We start from the raw sequence: 21,054 nt of genomic DNA, 5'->3' as shown, positions 1-21,054 counted from the left end.
AAGGGGAGTGCCATTTCCCAGACAGTTTAGGACAATTTACAGTTTCCTAAATGAGGTCTGTGTGCTGCCTCCTTCAGCCCTGAGGGGAGAAAAGCCTTCCTGGGACAAAGGTGGGAAAGAAGGTACTGTCAGAAGGTACAGCCACCATGAGACCAACCATCAACCACCAGCAGCCCCGGAATGGGGACCAGACAGCTTGGCCTGTAGAAAGGGGCTCACTGTTCTCCAGCATCCAGGCAGAGAAGGGCAGTGCTGGCAACCCAGTTAAAAGTCCCAGAGGAGGATGTGGGGGCGGAGCGAGGATTCGGCCTCTGCGGGAGCAACCCCTCACCTCAGGGGCTAGGCCACCTCAGACTACTGGCCACGGCGTATGTACAAGCAAGCAGCCAGCCAGAGATGGGTCCCCTGGCCCAAATGCTGGGAGCTGCAGCTGGTAGGCAGCAGTCCCATGTCAGGAGAAAGAAGAACAGCCTTGTTCTGAACTTAGAGGTGTCAGTGTACAACATATGGAAGTGTGTGTGGGCTAGGAGAGAAATGAATGCATTTAGTCTAAAAAGTACACCAACATCCAGACAATGGAATATTATTCAGTTCTAAAAAAAAAATGAGTTATCAGGCCATGAAAAGACATGGAGGAACCTGAAAAGCATGTTACTAAATGAAAGAATACAATCTGAAAGATGACATACTACATGATTTCAACTATATGACATTCTGGAAAAGGCAAAACTATGGAGGCAGTAACAATAATCAATGATTGCCAGGAGTTTGCTTTTGTTGGTGAGGGGGATAAATTAGAAGGAACACAGGGGATCTGTTGTTCAGTCGCTAAGTGACCCCATGGGCTGGAGCCTGCCAGGCTCCTCTGTTCATGGGAGCTCCTCTTGCATGGGATGTCACTACCATTCCCTCTTCCTGGGGATCTTCCTGACCCAGGGATCGAACCTGCATCTCCTGCACTATGGGCAGATTCTTTACCACTAAAGCACCAAGGAAGCCCAGGGGATTTTTAGGGCAGTGAAAAAACGCTGCATGACACTCTAATGATGGATACATGCCACTGCACCTTCATCCAAACACACAGAATGTACCAAGCCAAGAGTGAACCCTGAAGTAAACTATGGACTCGGGATAATTATCATGTATCAACGAGGTTCATCAATCATACCAAGTGTACACTCTGGTGGGGGATGCAGATAATGGGAAGATTATCGTGGGTAGGGGGCGGGAGCATATGTGGGTAATCGCTGTACAACCTTCCCCTCAGTTTTGCTCTGAACATGAAAATGTGTTAAAAAATTGTCTTAAGGGGGAAAAAAAGGGTATGCCATAAAATTACAGATAAATCACAAACGACTGAGAGGTACAAAATGATACAGAATCATAAGCTGAAGAATAACTTGAGTATTTATCAACTGTATTAATAACATACACAAAATACCCAGTGATGTCTATGCTGGGTTTAAGCGTGCTGCTTTTAAAGCTTTAGGGCTCCACCAACATACAAACTCTTGGAGGACAATTTGATGATTTGATCAAAATTACAAATGCATGTTCCTTTCCATCATTAATTTCACTTTGAGGAATCTGTTCTACACAGATACATGTAGCTGAGGAGAGCTATTCATTATGGCACTGATGAGACTAGAAAGCTGACCATCCACCAGTGGGGAACAGACTGAACCAATCCCACACAGTGGGAACCAAGCAACTGCAGAAAGGGAGAGTGGGGAAGCTCTCCACGTGCTGCTGTGTACAGGCAGGCAACCATGTGGACGGGGTGCAGCTTCCAGTAAGAAGACAAAGGCAGGACGGGGGCAAGGGAGCTGCAAACATGCTCTCTGCTCCAAGAAATCACCCCTGAGGAAAGCACCGAGGGGACCGGGGGAGGCTCTCACTTGACAGACTTGTGTCAGTTTTTTAACAATGTGAGTGAACTACCGGTTTAATTAAAGAAACTGATGTTTTTAGGCAGCCCCTGCGGTGTCCAGACCCAGGCGATTAGCTTCAGCCCAGGTGATAACACCTGGAAGGCTTCCAGATGCTCCTGGTTACACTTGGAAGTGTTTATACAGTTTGAGGATGAAATCAGAAATGGGTTCAATATTACTTTAAAATATTTTTAGCATTCAAATGAGTTTGAAAGGCAGGAAAATAAAACGTACTGTAAAGAAGGACTTTTCAAAAATACTATCTTTTCTCTAAAGAAATGTGATAATCTACATATAATGTTTTGTACCCAACGCAGTAGTAAAATACACGCTGCTCACGTTGGGAAAGGTGACATTATTTCAGTATACTTGAAGAAACATCAGCTGGCTGTCAGGTCCTGCAGCTTCAAGCACATCAATGAAGATTCTCTAACAAAAGGACTCTGCTACAGTCAGCGCTTGTGACAAAGGAAGTGATGACTGGACACCACACTAAAACACAATCATATTTTCCCATCCTTGGACAACACCTCTAAGTTAGTTTACATTCTGTTCAAATCATTCCTGCTACAGATCTAAAGGTTTTACAAGAGGGATTAACCAGTTACAAGAGGGAATTCCAGTTCTCCCCATTTCACAGATTCTTCTAACCACAAATACTAAAGATGTTTTGCTGTGGGTTTGACTTACTTTTAAACTAGTTTTTCATTTTAAAAACAATATATTTATGCTTTAAAGTTAAAAAAAAAAAACACATTTGGAAGAATACACAGTGAAAGTGGAGGACTCCCATGCCTAAGAAAAACAATTTCCAGGGATTTCCTTCTGAAAATATTCTATGCGTGCGTTAGTATATCTTTCTACCCCTAAAAAGGGTCTAATTATCATTTCTGCTCTCCATCCTACTTAACAATTCTGAAATTTATCTTCCATCTTAAACACCTATCAATTTCCCTCACCAGATGTGCGATGGCGGAAAGCTCAGCTACTCCTCTTCTGAAGGACAGCTGCGTCACCGTTAAGGTTCTGCAACATCTAGACTGACTGACTAAATTAACAGAAACGTCTGGGGTGAATATGAATATTCTCAGAAGTCCTACCAAGCCAGAGACTGATTTTTACTTTATCTACTTGGTGCAGAAGTAGGTTGTGTTAAGCTACAGGTATTTGTATGTCAACCAGTAAGGTGGTTAATAAATACCACAGGTTTAAAGAATTTTTTCCAGAAACTGGGGAAAAAACCATAAAACAGAACTCTGGTGTCAACCAGGGTCACGTGATGTGCAACATGAGAACAGCAACAAACCTCGAATACCCTTTGAGACGAGATTAATTTTTAAAACTTCGATTCTTCGTATTTATAAAGTGTAGCACAAATACAAAAATCATTCTGTGTTAAGTACAGCGCCAAAACATTTTAACATTTTAAAAAAAGGGATTTTTAGAATGATGCCCGCTCTTCAATTATTAACACTTCTAGCAGCTCTGAGCTATTCATCAGTCTGAAATGCACCTAGACTGGATCAACACACCCACGTGCCACTTGGGGAAGGAGGAGTAAGCAGAAGAAGCCTGTGCTCACATACACAGTGCGTCTCCTGCATGACACACGAGGAACACTAGCTGCCTGTGGGGAGGGGAACTGGTGATTTTGGAAAAAGGACAGGAAGGCTTTTCACTAAACAGCCTTTTGTACTGTTTGGAACACTATGAAAATGTCACCCAGTCAAAAGAATTTAAAAGAAAAAAAACTTTTTTAACAAAAACCTCCTGTGTGTACAAAAATTTTCTAATACCTTAAATAAGAACACTACAGTTGACCCTTGAACAAGGGCTTGAACGGCACAGGCCCACTTAACACACAGTTTTTTTTCCAACAGTAACGACTACATAAAAAAAAATAATAATAAAGACTACATTACTACACAGTGGCTGGTTGAATCTGAGGATGCAGAACCGTGGATACAGAGAAACTGCGTTAGGGAGACACAGTGAAGGAACTGGTATACAGAGGGCAAGTTTTATATGGGTTTTTGACTGCACGGAGGGTTGGCACTCCGACGCCCCGCATTGTTCAAGGGTCAACTGTAGTTCTGATTCTTAGGTTGTTGTTCTTAGGGTCTTTTCCTGCTCCTACAAATACAGTTTGGGGAGTGAGCAGGCAACTGTTGGCTCTCACTGCACATATGAACTTGGATGAAAATACACCTGGAAAAAGATGATTGAGCCTCCTGGAGAACAAGTCACAGTCACTTCCTCCAATCACCCTGAATGTGATGGGTTTCTAAAACTCTGAATTGCTTTTTAAGCCCCAAATGGACAGTCTGGATTCCCTGGGCCAACACTGCAGGCTTCCCACGCGGTGACCTTGCCTTCACGTGCCCAGCCTGACCCCCCCAATGGTCTGTCCTGCTCCAGTGCCCTTCCTCTAAGGAGTTTCCCTGACCAGCCAGCCAGCAGCTCCGGGCTCTTTCCCATCACGACACTGCTTTCAGTCTGTGATTAAGACAGGCAAGGGAGGGCTGCTGGGCTGCCTGACCGCACCACCACCCTCTGAGGTCCAAGAAGACGGGGCCACAATGATATAACCACAGCCAAGCAGTGTCCACACATAGTAAGCACACATAGATAATGTGAATTATATAAGCATTTTGATACTTGTTGAATAAAAGAATAAAGAGGGGCACAGTTGAGACTGGAGCCCAGGCCCACCAGGGTCGAACGACACTAGCAGTCTCCCCCTCTCAAGAGGCAAGACCACACTGCCTCTAAGTGGCAATTTATTGAATGTAAAAGAAAAACAAAACCGGCTCTTGCAAAAACTTTACTTGCTCAGAAGTGTATACCTCCAGACCACCACACTCGCTATTTATGCCGTTCCCTGTGCCTGGAATAGTACCTCTCGTGTCTTACTCATTCTCAGGTCTCCGTTAGCTCCTCCAGAAGCCCTACCAGGGCCCTTCCGAACAGCCTCTGTCCTATGCCCCAATCGAGGCCTCCTTTCCAAGGCGCTCAGTTGCCGCTGACAGAGCTGCCTTCTGCGAAGGCAGACCCTGGGCCCACCGAGTCCCCTAGATTTCCAGGGCTGACTCACACTAGAATACTTTCTACATGAGTGAAAAATCTGGAATCTAAACCAAAGTGTATTTTTAAAAATGTTTTCCATCTTTAAAAGTTGGTCCTTTTAGAGGACTTGGGCTTCAGGCCTATATCTTAAAGAACACTCTAGGCAAATGAGGTAAGTAAATTTGCCTGCGAATGCAGGAGATGTGGGGTTGATCCCTAGGTCGGGAAGATCCCCTGGAGAAGATGGCAACTCCTCCAGTATTCTTGCCTGGAAAATTCCATGGACAGAGGAGCCCATGGGCTACAGTCCATGGGGTCGCAAAAGAGCTGGACACAACTCAGCGACTAAACAACAACGAACGTGACTTTGGGCTGCGCTGTCTGCGCAGCAGCGGATAGGCACACGTGGTTATTAACATCTATATTAGTTACAATTAAAGAAAAATAAAAATGCCGTTCCTGAGTCACACTACTAACAGTCTAAGCACTCACTGGCCACAAGAGTCTAGTGGACCCAGTCCTGGGGGTGCGGGTCTAGAAGGTGGCCACCGTCAGTGGAAGTTCAACAGGACTGACCACCATGAGAACTCTACAGAGTTTCCAACAAGGGAAATGTCCAAAACCATTCTTACTGTTGAGAAGGAACCAGTTTTTCCTTCAACTTTCAGACTGAAAAAGTCATCACTGTGAGCTAAGACAAGGAGTTAATCTTTCAATACGATTTTCTTAGAGATTTTTAAAAGAGAAGTTCAACTCTGGGTGGATTCTGCTCTTCAAACAAAAAACAATCCCAACAGCAGTAGCTGCTGCTGCTGCTAAGTCGCTTCAGTCGTGTCCGACTCTGTGCAACCCCATAGACAGCAGCCCACCAGGCTCCCCCGTCCCGGGATTCCCCAGGCAAAAGTACTGGAGTGGGTTGCCATTTCCTTCTCCAATGCATGAAAGTGAAAAGTGAAAGTGAAGTCGATCAGTCATGTCCGACCCTCAGCGACCCCATGGACTGCAGCCTTCCAGGCTCCTCCGTCCACGGGATTTTTCAGGCAAGAGTACTGGAGTGGGTGCCATCGCCTTCTCCGCAGCATCAGTAGAGGCACAACCAAAACGACACAGACAATCTATCAGAGCTTTATGCCTCTTTTGTTATCTTCAATAAAAATTACAACTAAATAAAATGTAAAAAAGATCCAATGTAAAGATGAACACAAATTAGGGAGAAAAATTCTTTGTCCACCATGGGGCAATCTTTACTAGCAAAACCCATAAACTGCCATACCTAAAATACGTAGGTGGCTCAGAGTTTGTAAAAACCCATGTACCAATGCAGGGCACTCGGGTTCGATCCCTGAGGGGGGAAGATCCCCTGGAGGAGGAAATAGTAATCCTCTCCAGTATTCTTGCCTGGGAAATCCCATGGACAGAGGAGCCTGGTGGGCTGCAGTCCACGGGGTCCAAAGAGTCAGACACAACTTGCCCATTAAACAACAACAACAACAAAAATCTAGAATGGAAAAAATAGTAAACTCCACTGAGGTCACTTCCTATTACGGAATCTGCAGGAATAGAAAACTCTACAAAACAGCAAGCAGCTGAATCTACCCCTTTCAAGATCAGTGGTTGCTGAATCAAAGAGGAAATTAAATTTCACTGATATTTCAACCAATCAGCCTGACTAAACTGGACAGTGACTCAAAGGACGTTTTCTCCCCTAACTCTGTTCTCTAAAAAAGAAAGACCATTTGTATAGTTTCTCTGTGCTCACTTTCTTTCCCCGCAAGTCCTAACTTAAGTCAAGTCCCTGTTCTGAAATAATACTAGAAAAACAGTTCCATTCAGACTTCAATTTTCCAATAAAGAACAATTTTAAACTACAAACACAGACTGAGTGAAGTGTGTCACGCTCGCACCCATGTCCTGGGACTTCAATCTCAGCTCTCACTCACTCCTCTGCCGGCAGGGGCGGAGGCCGCGCTGGCCCTGGTGCTCCATGGGAACGAGCAGCGGCGGCATCTTCTGTGTGCTCGGCGAGGATGTCCACGGATCTGGTTCTGGGTCAGACCCCTCACCTACATCAGCCCGTCCTCACCAGCCCAGGAGGAAAACGAATCTAGTACTTTCCCACACAATGATACAACAGTAAGAGCCACTGCACCTGGCTAAATGACAGAAACCACAGGAACCGTGTGTGTGTGTGTGTGTGTGTGTGTGTGTGTGTGTGTGTGTGTCTCTCTCTCTCTCTCTGTGCACTCACTCATGTCTGACTCCCCAAGGACTGGACTGTAGCTGGCCAAGCTCTTGTGGGATTTTTCCAGGCAAGAATTCTGGAGTGGGTTGCCATTTCCTATTCCAGAGGATTTCCTGGCCCAGGGATCAAACCCACGTCTGTTGCATCTCCTGCACTGGCAAGTGGATTCTCTACCACTGCACGATCTGGGAAGCACTCAGGAGCCCAATATGCAAAGCTAATCAAACCGAGAAAAAATGCAAAATTTTAGGGGGAAAGACTCCCTTTTAGACATGAGATCCATCCTCCCCAACCAAGTTCTAATGTACAGTCATTGGTCCAAGTCACAGAGCTGAAGAGCTGGATACCAAGCTCCAGTGTCCACTGAGTGGAAGCCGAGCTCCTTCTTCACTACCACACTGCCTGCCTCCCAGTATAAAAAGCTCTGACATTTCCTTCAACTCTGAGTCATGGTTAGAAGGTTCTACTTTTAATCAAGTGACAAATACTCAAAATATTTTAATCCAAAGGAACTGGGTCAAAGTCAGTTCAGTTCAGTTCAGTCGCTCAGTTGTGTCCAACTCTTTGCGACCCCATGGATTGCAGCAAACCAGGCTTCCCTGTCCATCACCAACTCCCAGAGCTTGTTCAAAGTCATGTCCATCAAGTCGGTGCTGCCATCCAACCATCTCATTCTCTGTTGTCCCATTCCCTTCCTACCTTCAATCTTTCCCAGCATCAGGGTCTTTTCCAATGAGTCAGTTCTTTGCATCAGGTGGCCAAAGAATTGGAGCTTCAGCATCAGTCCTTCCAATTAATATTCAGGACTGATTTCCTTTAGGATTGATTGGCTTGATCACCTTGCAGGGGACACTCAAGAGTCTTCTCCAACACCACAGTTCAAAAGCATCAATTCTTCGGTGCTCAGCTTTCTTTATGGTCCAAATCTCACATCCACACATGACTACTGGAAAAACCAGAGCTTTGACAATATGGATCTTTGTCAGCAAAGTAAGTCTCTGCTTTTTAATATTATGTCTAGAATGGTCATAGCTTTTCTTCCAAGGAGCAAGCATCTTTTAATTTCATGGCTGCAGTCACCATTTGCAGTGATTTTGGAGCCCAAGAAAATAAAGTCTCTGACTTTTTCCATCCTTTCCCCATCTGTTTGCCATGAAGTGATGGGACTGGATGCCATGATCTTAGTTTTTGGAATGGTGAATTTTAAGCCAGCCTTTTCACTCTCTTCTTTCGCTTTCATCGAGAAGTTCTTCAGTTCCTCTTTGCTTTCTGCCATAAGGGTGGTGTCATCTGCATATCTGAGGTTATTGATGTTTCTCCCAGCAATCTTGATTCCAGCTTGTGCTTCATCCAGCCAGGCATTTCACACGGTGTACTCTGCATATAAGTTAGATAAGCAGGATGACAATATACAGCCTTGATGTACTCCTTTTCCAATTTGGAACCAGTCTATTGTTCCATGTCTGGTTCTGTTGGTTCTTGATCTGCATGCAGGTTTCTTGGGAGGCAGGTAAGGTAGTCTGGTATTCCCATCTCTTTAAGAATTTTCCAGTTTCTTGTGATCCACAAAGTCAACAGCTTTGGCATAGTCAAAGCAGAAGTAGATGTTTTTCTGGAACTCTCTTGCTTTTTCGATGATCCAGCAGATGTTGGCAATTTGATCTCTGGTTCCTCTGCCTTTTCTAAATCCAGCTTGAATATCTGGAAGTTCTCGGTTCACGTACTGTTGAAGCCTAGCTTGGAGAATTTTGAGCATTACTTTGCTAGCGTGAGACAAGTGCAATTGTGTGGTAGCTTGAACATTCTTTGGCATTGCCTTTCTTGGGATTGAAATGAAAACTGACCTTTTCCAGTCCTGTGGCCACTGCTGAGTTTTCCAATTTGCTGGCATATTGAGTGCAGCACTTTAACAGCATCATCTTTTAGGACTGAAATAGTTCAGCTGGAATTTCATCACCTCCACTAGCTTTGTTCATAGTGACACTTCAAGTTAAGACCCACTTGACTTCGGACTCCAGGATATCTGGCTCTAGGTGAGTGATCACACCATCATGGTTACCTGGGTCATTAAAATCTTTTTTGTATAGTTCTTCTGTGCATTCTTGCCACCTTTTCTTAATATCTTCTGCTTCTGTTAGGTCCATACCATTTCTGTCCTTTATTGCACCCATCTTTGCATGAAATGTTCTCTTAGTATCTCTAATTTTCTTGAAGAGATCCTTAGTCTTTTCCATTCTACTGTTTTCCTCTGGTTCAGATCATGAACTCCTTATTGCAAAACTCAGACTTAAGTTGAAGAAAGCAGGGGAAACCAGTAGACCATTCAGGTATGACCTAAATCAAGTCCCTTACAATTATACAGTAGAAGTATCAAATAGATTCAAGGAATTAGATCTGATAAAGTGCATGAAGAATTATGGACAGAGGTTCGTGACATTATATAGGAAGCAGTAATCAAGACCATCCCCAAGAAAAAGAAATGCAAAAAGGCAAAAATGGTTGTCTGAAGAGGTCTTACAAATAGCTGAGACAAGAAAAGAAGCTAAAGGCAAAGGAGAAAAGGAAAGATATACTCATCCAAATACAGAGTTCCAAAGAATACCAAGGAGAGATAAGAAAGCCTTCCTTAGCAATCAACGCAAAGAAATAGGGGTCAAACTCATATAGTCCATAATTGTCAAAGCAAACCCCAATTATCTGATGTATTTCTATAGTTCCTGAATGTTATCATGAAGTTTGTTGATAAATCCACCAAAATCCACGTTATTCAAATATGGCCCAAGCCTCACTCTACAGGCTGTTATAAAAAATAGTAGCTTATTTTTCTTGTGATTTCACTGGGTATTCTAACTACAAAATTAAAACATGTCCAGGTGATACAGTTTTGATTTTTAAAAAATTCAAAATATTTGGGGGCAGTGCAAAAGGAAGCTGTTGAACTATATAAAGATTTTACTTCACAACAGAATTGTACAACCCCTTTAAACAGCTCCAACTATTAAGAAACACCTCCTACATAGACTGAGGCACAGGTGTATTAGAGAGACTGGCAAACTAAGAGACTGTCAAACAGCAGCAGACGGGACATCTAGAAATAGGAAAGTCGGATTTAACCAAGTGAAAATTTCTTCAGCATTAGATTTTACTATTCTTAGCGAGAGTTCAACTAAACATTCTTTTGATTAATGGAAATGAAACACGGGGGAAAATGACACATGGGATGATATCCAAGTCTTTCTAAGGGTAAGGTTTTAAAAGACAGGAATTTGACTTTTAGACATAGAGCTCAAAAATAGCCTTAATTCCCAAATTTAGAACAAGAAAACACCCTAAAGGCAGATTTTTCTAAATCAGCAGCAGTCGTTCTGTGTATTGTCTAAGAACAAGGAAAAAAAGCCACTTTTGCTTACTTCCATGCCTTTCCTAAAGAACCGCCGCCCCTCCCCACCCCGATTCCCAACTCTTCCAGTCAAAGCTCGAGCTGGGCAACCCTTGCACATGGCTCTTCCCCAGCACCCCTGTTGGCAATCACAGCCCCACGGAAAGTCGCCAGTGTCCCCAACAGGCACTGGTGCAAGTGCGGACACCCTGCATCGATGCCTTGCTGTGACATGACAATTCCTGAAAGCTAAACCTAGACTGGACGGGGAAAGTGTGGCACCCCTCACCCCCCGCTTCCCAGTTTGTGCAGGAGCTGTGTACACCACTCCAGATCCTGAGAGCCCCCCCAAGTGTGGGACAGTCTTCTGATGAGAGACGTGCCACTAGGGGAAGGGCTCAGGGGACACTGGGCACACGTGCTGAAAATCAAGAGGACATGGCCAGGAGCCTGAGGGCATCTGAGAGAGCAGCTGGGACAACCTGAAAGGACTTAGGTGCAGGCCATGGGCCAAGATCACACCGAGAGAGGAAATTCTCTGAGTAGCCAGAGCGCTTTTCCCAACACACAGAAAGTATAGAAAACCAGCAGACTTCCCAGGGTGCGGGCTTCAAAGAAAAGACCACCAAGTGCCTGCCTCTGGTGCCACCCCCTCCCGAACACCCAGCCCTGGGCTTCTGCACAAGGGGCACTCAGTGAAAAGCAGGTGAGTAAAGGAAGCTTCCTTCAATTGCCCTTTCTGAGTTGTGCATCTGGGCACCTAACTGCATTTTACATTCTTTTCTCAAGTTCTGTTTCTTAGTCTTCTCTTCGTCAACACAGTTCTAAGCTACTAGAAGGCGTCACCCGGATCCTCTGTACACTTATGGCATAAGGGGCACCTCAGATGGAAGTGTGATACACACACTAAGTCAACAGATTCACACGCTGGCTGCCTAAACAGTCCGTGACATATGCTTCAAAATTAGTAAGAATTTTCAGAACATACCACACTGCTTAAGTTTTTGCAATTTTAAAATTTCATGGCCATCGTGTTCCTATTAAAAAAAACAGTTGAAAACGGAGGCAAAAAAATTAATAGTGCTGATGGAAGAATTCCTGGCTATATGCTGAATGTGCTCCACTACAACAGACCTGCCCACTGGTGTCCTGTGTGGACGCGTGCATGCGGCTGCTACTGCTTCCAGAACCACCAGCAAACGTGGCTACAAAGTGCACCTCTTCCCCTTGTCCGGACAGCGCTGGCGCCGGGCACCTCTCACACACCATCTCACCCAGCCCCTGGGGAAGGGAATGCTCGTTCTACTCCACACCTGAGGCAACTGAAAATCCTCAGAGCACCAGTCCCATATCACCTTGGAGTCACAAACTGCAGCCTCAAGGCCAAACCCCCAGCTGCCAGTTTCTGAAACCAGAGTTTTACTAGTTTCCTGGCATATACGTGGACATACCACCCAGAGCCACTTTCACGTTGAAGTGGCAGCACTGAGTGAGCAGCTGTGGCAGAGACCACATGGCCTGCGGAGCCGAAATTCTGTCCTCTGACCCTCTACAGAAAAGGTGTGTGACCCATGCACTTGGGAATGATGCTGCAGCCCCTGCAAGACTCAGAGCCCAGAGCACAGGAAGGCTGGGGAGAGTCTGCAGGCAAGAGCCTCAGCCATGCCCAATTTCTCCTGAGCACAAATCTGCTCTTGAGCAACACTTTCTTACGTGTCCCTGGAATATACCGAAGAGCTGGTTTGAATGAGATGAAGAGGTGCTGTCCTGACTAAGAATACACCAACAACTAACCTGGCTGAAAGCAAGCCTTCCTCGTATTGAACAGCTCACAGTAAGGAACATTTCATATTAACAAGGGAAGGAAGGCATGCTTTGGCAAAATCATTTTTAACTATTTGTCTTCAAACACATTAGTGAAAACACAAAGTCAGCACTTCCATAGCCCCAAGTAATCACATACTTTGTCACACAACTACAATGGCACAAGTCAGAAGTTGTAAAAACACAGGCTAACAATACAAGCATTAACTTCCGACTATAGGATTAAGCCTAAGTCCCTTTACAAGTCATTCTCAACCATGCTGGAGAATCACACAATCAAATTCAAGCGTTAAGCAGGGATGATTCCCAATCTTATGCTCTACTGTGACAACTCCCCTGGTGGGATTCATACTTACCCCCACCCCAAGCAACTTCAAATGTGGCCACTGTCCTCATGCCTCTCAGTTATCCAAGAATCCCTACTTTTCTACCAAGTAAAAGCTAAGCAAAGTCAAGAAAAGCCCTAGCCCTAGAAGTCTCTGCAAAAACTCACAGCTCCTATTTAGCTGGCACGTAGTAAAGACACGAAATAACCCGAGACTGGTCCTCAATTATCTGCTGCAATAAACAGGTGAGACCGTGTACACCCTGGATGACATCCTGCAGTGCCAGAACAAAGGGGAGGGGGCGCCCCTGCCCCTGGAGGGGAGCATTCTCTTGCTTGCCCACGCCCAACCACCCGCCGCCAACATCCCCGTAAAGCCACTGACAAACTGACCCCACTTGCTGGAGTTATGCTACTGAAACTTGCTAAGGACGTAGTCTCCTGAGTTCACGATTCAAGTAAATTCTGTGTTTCTGGATGCAGATTCACAAGATGAATGTACAGACTTTAAGGATCTAGGTTAGGTTCTGGCTTTCACCCTTTGCATTACTTTCAATAGATCATCTCTCTCAAGTCTGATTTCCCACCTGGAATTGGCAAAAACAGTATTTTCCCTTCCCACCTGACAAGATGCTGTTGAGGATCAAACTGAAGTGATGGGGAGAAAAGAACTCTTGAGATGTAAACCTAAAAGGTCATCATTTTGCTGTAAAAGGCATTTTGGTTGGTAATGGTATTTACACCAAGTATCTTTAAATACAGTTTTCTATTGCATTTAAAGGGATTCACAGTATACAATGTAACCACAACTGCTTAGGGACATTTACTGGAGTAGGAAATGCAACCCACTCCAGTATTCTTGCCTAGAGAATTCCATGGACAGAGGAGCCTGGCAGGCTATAGTCCATGGGGTCACAAAGAGTCATACATGATTGAGCAACTAATACACACTAGCAACACGTATACAGCACGAGATAAAATATACCTATATTCAACTTTCAGAAGGCAGTCCTACAAACTTTTATAGTAGATTTGTTGAATGTATATTTGGCCTCAATAAAGCTGACCAAAAAAAAAACCTCTACTGCTTGCCTAGGTATTTCTTCCATACTGTTAAATCATGAATCCCTGCTGCTGCAAAACAGTAATACGCTATTTTAATGTGGAAATATTAAACACAAAAATTTCCAGAACACACAACAAACTATATACTGGTCCCACTGCTCATAAAGGGTGCCAAGTCAATGAAGATGACAATTGTGAGAAAGCATCTACGTCCTCAATGTAAAACAAGACAAGGCTACTTCCGCAACATCAGATGCCATCAAATCCTGTGCCGCTTCAGAAGAAAGGCTAGGTGTGGGTGGAAAGCACTGCTTTCCCTTCCTCCTCTTGCTACCTTTTGGGGCACCTTTCCTATTTCTGCATCACCTCCGCATGTTCTCCTTAGAATCGTCCCCTGATCTCCCCAGCCTGCACTGACCTCCCCCACCTGTCACTGGTGGCAATGGCATTGGTCAGAGATCCCACCTTACCTTATTGGGCCCTGCGCACATCCACGCTCCCCCGGCTGGACTGCAAGCGCCCTGCAGGCAGCATCCTAGCTGGTCAGCTCCTCAGGTGTACTATGCTCGGGGGCTCACGGCCTGCCCACCAGACTCAGCTGACAGACAGGATGGCTCCGAAGGCCAGTCCCCAGAGACACGCACTGGATCATGACCGTCCGAGTCCCTCCTGCTTCTCAGGCCACCAAGGCCACCTCCTGCTCCGCCTAACCCTTCAGCTATTCCCATTCGGAGCGCCCCTCCCTCAAATTTTATCTCATGAGCAGTGAACACACCTTGCTCTGCCTGGCCGAACTTTATCCCAGAAACCACAAACACACATCCCCTCATTAAAACGAGGCTGAGTCTCTCAGAATGATATTGCCAGGTCTCTCCCTGCTTTTCCATCTATTCAAATGCTTCCACTCTGTGCGTGTAATGTAATTCCTTTAGTCCTTTATTTGCTTTAATATATGTCCTTAAAATCTCTATTTTAGACTAGCAATTATGGGAGACAAAGTTACACCTTGTTTAACATGTTCAATGGTGATTGAACATGTGGGCCTTCCATGGCCCCCACACTAACGGACCATTTCACAACAATGTGACGTTGATGAATATGCAACCAAGGACCCAACATAAATATAATGGTGAGTTTATTCTTTGGATTATTTAAACAGAGCCATTAAAAACTGATTTTTTTGTTCCACATTCACAAAAGAGCCCCCGTGCCTTACAAGGGTCAAAACTGGAAAGAAGGGGGGGAAAATGGTCATGAGTAGAAAATCCTTTTTGATAAAACTCTGTTGTGATTAGCAGCACATTAAGTATCTAACCATCCAGGAACAGAACTGCCCCAAAGGCCAATCCATTGTGCACCATCCTGGAAACAGCTGAAAGTATATAGTGCAACAAGCCTTTCTGTTAAAGTGTCATGTTACTAATTTGTCCCTCTTTATAAAACAAAATCTAAAATAACCTCATTTAACAATAGCGAAGCTGCAAAGCCATTCAAAAGTTACCAGTTTCAGAGGACAAGCTTCAAGGCCGAACTTGTCTGGTATGATCTACATTTCATATGTTCAAAGATTTTTCACTCAAACATGTCAAGATTAATGAAGCAAAGGAGATCTATTCTGCAGTAAAATCATAGTATTTTCATGGTGTGAAATCAGAGCATTTAACTCTTGCCTGTTCCCACATCTCTCACTTCAGATAAGCCGATTTTACAAAATTAACATCAAACTCAATTCTTTATCAGCTTTTAAATAGAGTATTATTAGTGACTTACATATCACCCACCAGACTTACTCATTCCTCTCCGCTGCTTAACAAATTTATTTCAACCAGACAAGAATCTCATGACTGATTTTTTTATTGTTTCTCTCACTTCCACATTAAATAATAGTCTAGGAATTGTATTAAAACTGCAGCCACAAAATTCAAGTTTTGTCTCAACAGGAGAAAGAGATATTTAGACCACTAGTAGAAAAACGCTAGTGGTCAAAGAAATATTTGCACAAGCTGAACAGCTGTGTCTACTGCAAATCTGAAGGCACTGCTGCAGCAATATAATTCAATTTGGACCCATTCATTATAAACTGATTTTCAGATGCTGCTACTGCAAGACCGTAGTGGAGAAATGCAAGCAACGCTGGGAATCAAATCATGGGCAGCAGAGCACAAGTTTGCGTTTTACTGCAAAGGAGAGCTCTGAAAGAGGAAACATAACTAGTACATAACGCTACCGTGAACCAGCCCAGAAAAACCCAGAACCATTAAACCAATAGAAAACTAAAATACTTCTCTTAGGCAACTGATATGAGTACCGAAGAAAGTCTCCAGACAAGCTGTTTAAAAGATTTATTTAATACTCTGATAAAAAAAATTTTTTTAATGGTAACTCCGACATTCCTGAACATAATTTATTTATATACATATATATATATACACATATATACATATATATATATGTACATTGTAAGAACAACACAAGCTCCCCTGGAGACTGCGGCCCAGATGAATCTGCTATTTAACTTTCTTCCGAAGTTATACACGTGAAATTAACACTCCACAGCAACTTTTATGACATCTTGCTAAGAAGTTCTGGGTTGTGAAAAATGGAATGGCTTAGGTGACCAGCGACAAGAGTTTTCAAAATAGCACTAAGCATTTTCTCAGGAAGCACATTCCAAGAAACTTATAAGTCGTAACTCACGGGCTGGCTGCTGTTAGGAAAGTCCTCTGGTCGCAGCCTTGTGAATATGTTACCGATTCAGAAAACTCTTCGGGATTCCTTTCGGCTGCACTATTTCCTTCTCACTAGCCAGCGTCGCCTCCGCTGTCATCCCTCCAGCCAGCCACGCTTGTGTGGACGGACACACGGCGGCAGTGGGAGGCAGACGGAATCACCACGCAGAATACACACGCTCCACTTTACTTTTTCTCCCTGGAAGTACCACTCGGTCTCCCGGCGAGGAGGGCTCCCCAACTCCGGGCGATCCAAGCGCACCGGGCATGTGCCACCCCACTCGGGCCCCATGACAGTATTCCGACAAACTTCCCTCTCGGCGGCCGGGGTCCAGGGGAAGGGGCTGCGCGGGCCTTAGCTCCGCGGGCCCCGCACAGCCCGCCGCCGAGTTGGGGTCTCCCGGGGGCGCTCACCTCCGGATGGGGCTGACAAGCAACCCCCGGGGCCCCGGCCCCCTTCTCACCTGTGCTGTCATTCGCCGAGAAGCCGGGCGAGCTGAGTTTGGCTCGTTTGGGGTTGGGCGGTCCGTCCAGCAAGTTCTCGGCCATTTTCACCTGCTCGCGAAAACAGCCCCGAGCGCGGGCGGCCGGGTCGGCAAGGGCTCCGGGGCTGGGGTCGGCGCCGGCCCCGGCCGGCTGCGAGGGGAGAGGAGCGAGCGCGAGCCGCGAGCGAGCGCCGAGGGAGAGGGAGGGCGCAGGGCCGGGTGGGGGAGGCGGCGGCCAAATCTCAGCCACAGCAACAGCGCCCCGCAGCGCTCACCGCCCGCCCCCAGCCTCCGCCGCCGCCGCCGCCGCCGGCCGCGGCCCCCTCATCCCCTGCCCGCCTCCCGAGCGCGACACTCCGCGGCGGGGGCGCCCCGGCGGCCCGGCGGCCCCCCCGGGCCCGGCTGGCAGCGACAGCGCCCGGCCGGGCGGCTCAGGCAGTCCCCGGGAACATGGTGCCGCCGCCGCGCCGCCGCCTCGCTCCCCCCCCCCCCGCGCCCCACTTAATTAATTCGCTCGCGGCCCGACTACCGGGGGGCTCCGGGCTCCGCTCCCCGCCCGCGGCCCGCCGCCGCCGCCGTAAGGAAAAACAATGCGCGAAGCGGGGCCGCCGCCGCCGCCGCCGCGGCCCCCCCACCCCCCGTTCCGCCGCCGCCGCCGCCGCCGCCGCTGCCGCCGCCGCCGCCGCCGCCGCGGCTCCGGGAGGCCGAGCCGAGAGGCGAGCGGGGCCGCCGGAGCGGGCGCCGAGGGCCGGGCGGAGCGGGCCGGCCGGGCGGAGCGGGGTGCGCGGGCGGTTGTGGGGCCCGGGACCGGCGGGGCCGAGTAGATCGCGCTCGAAGCCCCGGTCGGGTCCGCGACAAGATGGCGGCTGTTGATTCCTCAATTAAAAAAAAAAGAAAGTTTTTTTTCTTCTCTTTCCAGAGCCTGAACGGGGAGGGGGAGGGGGCGGGGCACGCCGGTGCGTCACCCCCCCGCGGCGTCACTACGCACGGCCCCCGCCCCGCCCCCTCCACCTGCGCCGGCCGCGGCGGAAAGAGCCGAGCGTGCTCGGACGGAAAGGGCCGAAGGCGCGGCCTCTGTGCGTCGTGCCGCCCGGCGGCCGGGCGGCGGGGCGGCGGGGCTGCCGGGCGGGGACCGGGCCTGCGGGACTCCGGGCGCCGGCACCGCCGCCACTTTTGTTCTGACGGCGACTGGACGGTGAGAGCTCTGGCTGCGGCCTGGCCTCAAGCCGGGCCCCTAGGCGTGGAGTCGGCCCCGGCAGGGCCCGCCTGTCCCGCAGGGCGACTCTGCTCGGTCTCGGCTTCTCTCGCCGCTGCCCCGAGACTAGGCCTGGCCGCTTCCCCACGCCGGGTCCCAGCGATGTGTCGTGGCCTCTGCAGGTTACACATTGCCCTCTGGTCCGCTTGCGAGAGGGTGCGGTGGGGAAACTGAGGCAGGAAGTGGCGGGGCCGGAATTCGAACGCCCCCACGAGATGTGAGGGGGGTCGCCAGGCTTCAGGTGCGACACCCTCACCTGCCTCGAGAGGTGGTGAGCGCTGTTCCCCATCCGGACGCGCTCAGCTTGCCCCAGGCCCAGAAGGCCCCATTACATCAGAGCTTAGGGCCTCGACGGCCTTGGTGCGCTACCCCCGCCGCCCCCCGACAACCTCCTGGAGCCCTCAGGTGCTCCAGACAGGTGTGGGGTCCCAGGGGGATCAGCCCGCCTGGCCACTCCCCGCAGGATGGTTCCACAAAAATCTGAGGTGTTCACACATCTCGGTTCTTTTTATCTGCTTCTCAAAACTTGCCAGCGCTTCATCCGAAGTCCTTATCTGAAAGGTATCACCAGCAACCTGTTCCCTAAGCCAGAATTCTGTGAGTCAGCGCCGACTCCTCCCTCCCTCTCCACCTACCGAGCAACCTGCCTCCCAGGTCCTTTACCTGGGCAAACCGCTCTTCCTCCCACTGCCCGGCTCCGATGGCATCTCCCTACTAAGCGTCCCTTGAAAACCATATTTCTCCCCATTCAGCACCAGAGTTAACTTCTTGGAAAAAGAGAAAAACTCTGCTTCAAAGAAACAGCTTATATAGTGTCTGTGATGGTCTTCAAGCGTCAAGACTGAGTGATCTCACTTTCCTGTACCCGCAAAAATTAATACAACATAGTAAAGCAACTATACCTCAACTAAAAAAAAAGAGACTGAGTGATCTTTCTACTTTTTTCTGTTTATGTATATTGTTCAAAATCTTGACTGCCCCCTTTGCATCCCTCTTCCACTATCCATGCCTCACTCCGTCCTTACGTCCCCCACACCCACACAGTCACTAGGAAGTTCTTACCACTCAGACCTCTTCATACTTTTGCAAATGCTGTTCCCTGTGCTGAGAATACATATACCAGGCAAACTAACTAACGCCAAGACCCGGTTCAAATATCACCTGCTCCAGGAAGCCCTCCCAGCCCAGTTTAGGGCTCCCACAGCACTTGTGGGCATACTTCTGTGAGGGTATACCACACACATGCTCATTTTTTATCCTTCCTGTTTTTATTTGTCTATCAAATATCCCTTGAGAATCTCCTGAGGGCATTGCCACTGCACTAATTTCTTGGGCAAAGAATAAAGAAAGAAATCCCTATCTATTCAAAGAGGCGAAACAGCAAGTCCTGGAAATCAGAAACAAACATTCAAGAAGTCACTGCATAAGAAGGCAGGAGGTGTTTAGAGTCACAGAGTAACACAGGGGCCAGCAGCAGCCTGTATCTGAATGTGCCTGTGTATCCCTCTCACCACAAGTCTGGGAGCCCTGTGAGGACAAGGGCCAGGTCTTCACAGCACAGTGCCCTGCAGGAGGCAGGTTTGTAAAATTTGATGAATGAATGAATGAATGCACAGTGTCAGGCTCTCCTGAGGGAGCCTGGTCTCAAGGACACTGAGAAGGTTGGACTCCAGCCTGAAGCAGCTCCAGGCCATTTCCCCACAGAGGGGACAACGTGTCAGGTCACTGAGAGGCCTCAGCCAGGGCCTGCTTGGGTCAGTAGGAATACCTCCAGGCCCTCAGAATTCCTGGGTAAATGGCTTACACAACAGTGGGCACATTAGCTCGTGCCATCCCCTCACTCCCAGAGGGGGAAATGGAGGGCACTCGTCCCTAAGACTCAGGAAGTGACCTGGACGTGTCAGGCCTGAGCCTGAAACACAGGTCTTCAAACCGCATGTTCTTCTGGCCTCCCAGACCTGAAACATACCTGCTCTACAGCCCTTTTTCTGTCTCATTTGTATCCTTTTGTCCCATTCCTCTGGTATTTCAGGATATCTGCAGTTTCTTTCCTTTCTATGTCTTCTCCCCTTAGTTTGACTCTTGTCAAAGAACACAGCATTCAGACATAGGTGGGGGAACGGCACGGGAGGAAGTATGGATCCCGCCTGCCCACCCTTAGCCCGGGATCAAGGTTGACACAGACAAAAGGGACCCAGCAGTGTTGAATGTCTTCTATATCCCAGGCTGCCCTGCCATATGCTCTACTCAGATCAGCACTTCCCACAACCCTGGATGGAAACTGTCCTCTTTTTACAGAGGAGGGAATAAGGCCCAGAGGAGAGCCACTCCGTCACTAAGGAGCTCCATGGGGTTGCAGACGTGAGACTGCCTGCTCTCTCCAGTCTCAGAGGCCATTTCACCAAGGAATCCCCATTTACAGGATGCTTCGGGGCCAGGAGAGGAGCAAGAGGTAGAAACAGATCAGGAGAGGTTTACCTGGGAAAAGTTCGTTCACATCCATCAACTGATGAATGGATAAATGTAATGTGTTATAGCCACACAATGGAGTATCATTCAGCCACACAAGGAATACAGCATGGACACAGCTACAAGATGGATGGACCTCAAGAATGTGATGCTCAGTGAAAGAAGACAGTCATCAAAAGACTGTATATTGTATGATTCCACTTATACAAATATCCGGAATAGGGAAATCCATAGACACAGAAAGTAGATTAGCTGTTGTGGGGGGTTGCTGGGGAGAGGGGGAG

At 47.6% G+C, this 21,054-nt stretch overlaps 1 protein-coding gene across 1 annotated transcript in view; it reads right to left on the bottom strand.

The window, feature by feature from the left end:
• The window catches only part of CREBBP (CREB binding protein), a 119,283-nt gene extending 102,038 nt beyond the window's left edge, over positions 1-17,245 (bottom strand). Inside the window, exon 1 of the mRNA XM_070362471.1 lies at positions 17,026-17,245. Coding sequence (XP_070218572.1) covers positions 17,026-17,110 — 85 coding nt within the window. The 5' untranslated portion in view covers positions 17,111-17,245. The remainder of the gene's footprint in view (positions 1-17,025) is intronic.
• Between the last annotated feature and the right edge of the window lie 3,809 nt (positions 17,246-21,054).

The sequence above is a fragment of the Bos mutus genome, chromosome 25 (genome assembly GCF_027580195.1).
Source record: "Bos mutus isolate GX-2022 chromosome 25, NWIPB_WYAK_1.1, whole genome shotgun sequence".
Lineage (NCBI taxonomy): Eukaryota > Metazoa > Chordata > Mammalia > Artiodactyla > Bovidae > Bos > Bos mutus.
Note: the sequence above shows the minus strand (reverse complement) of the source record. Positions and strands in the feature narration are given on the sequence as shown.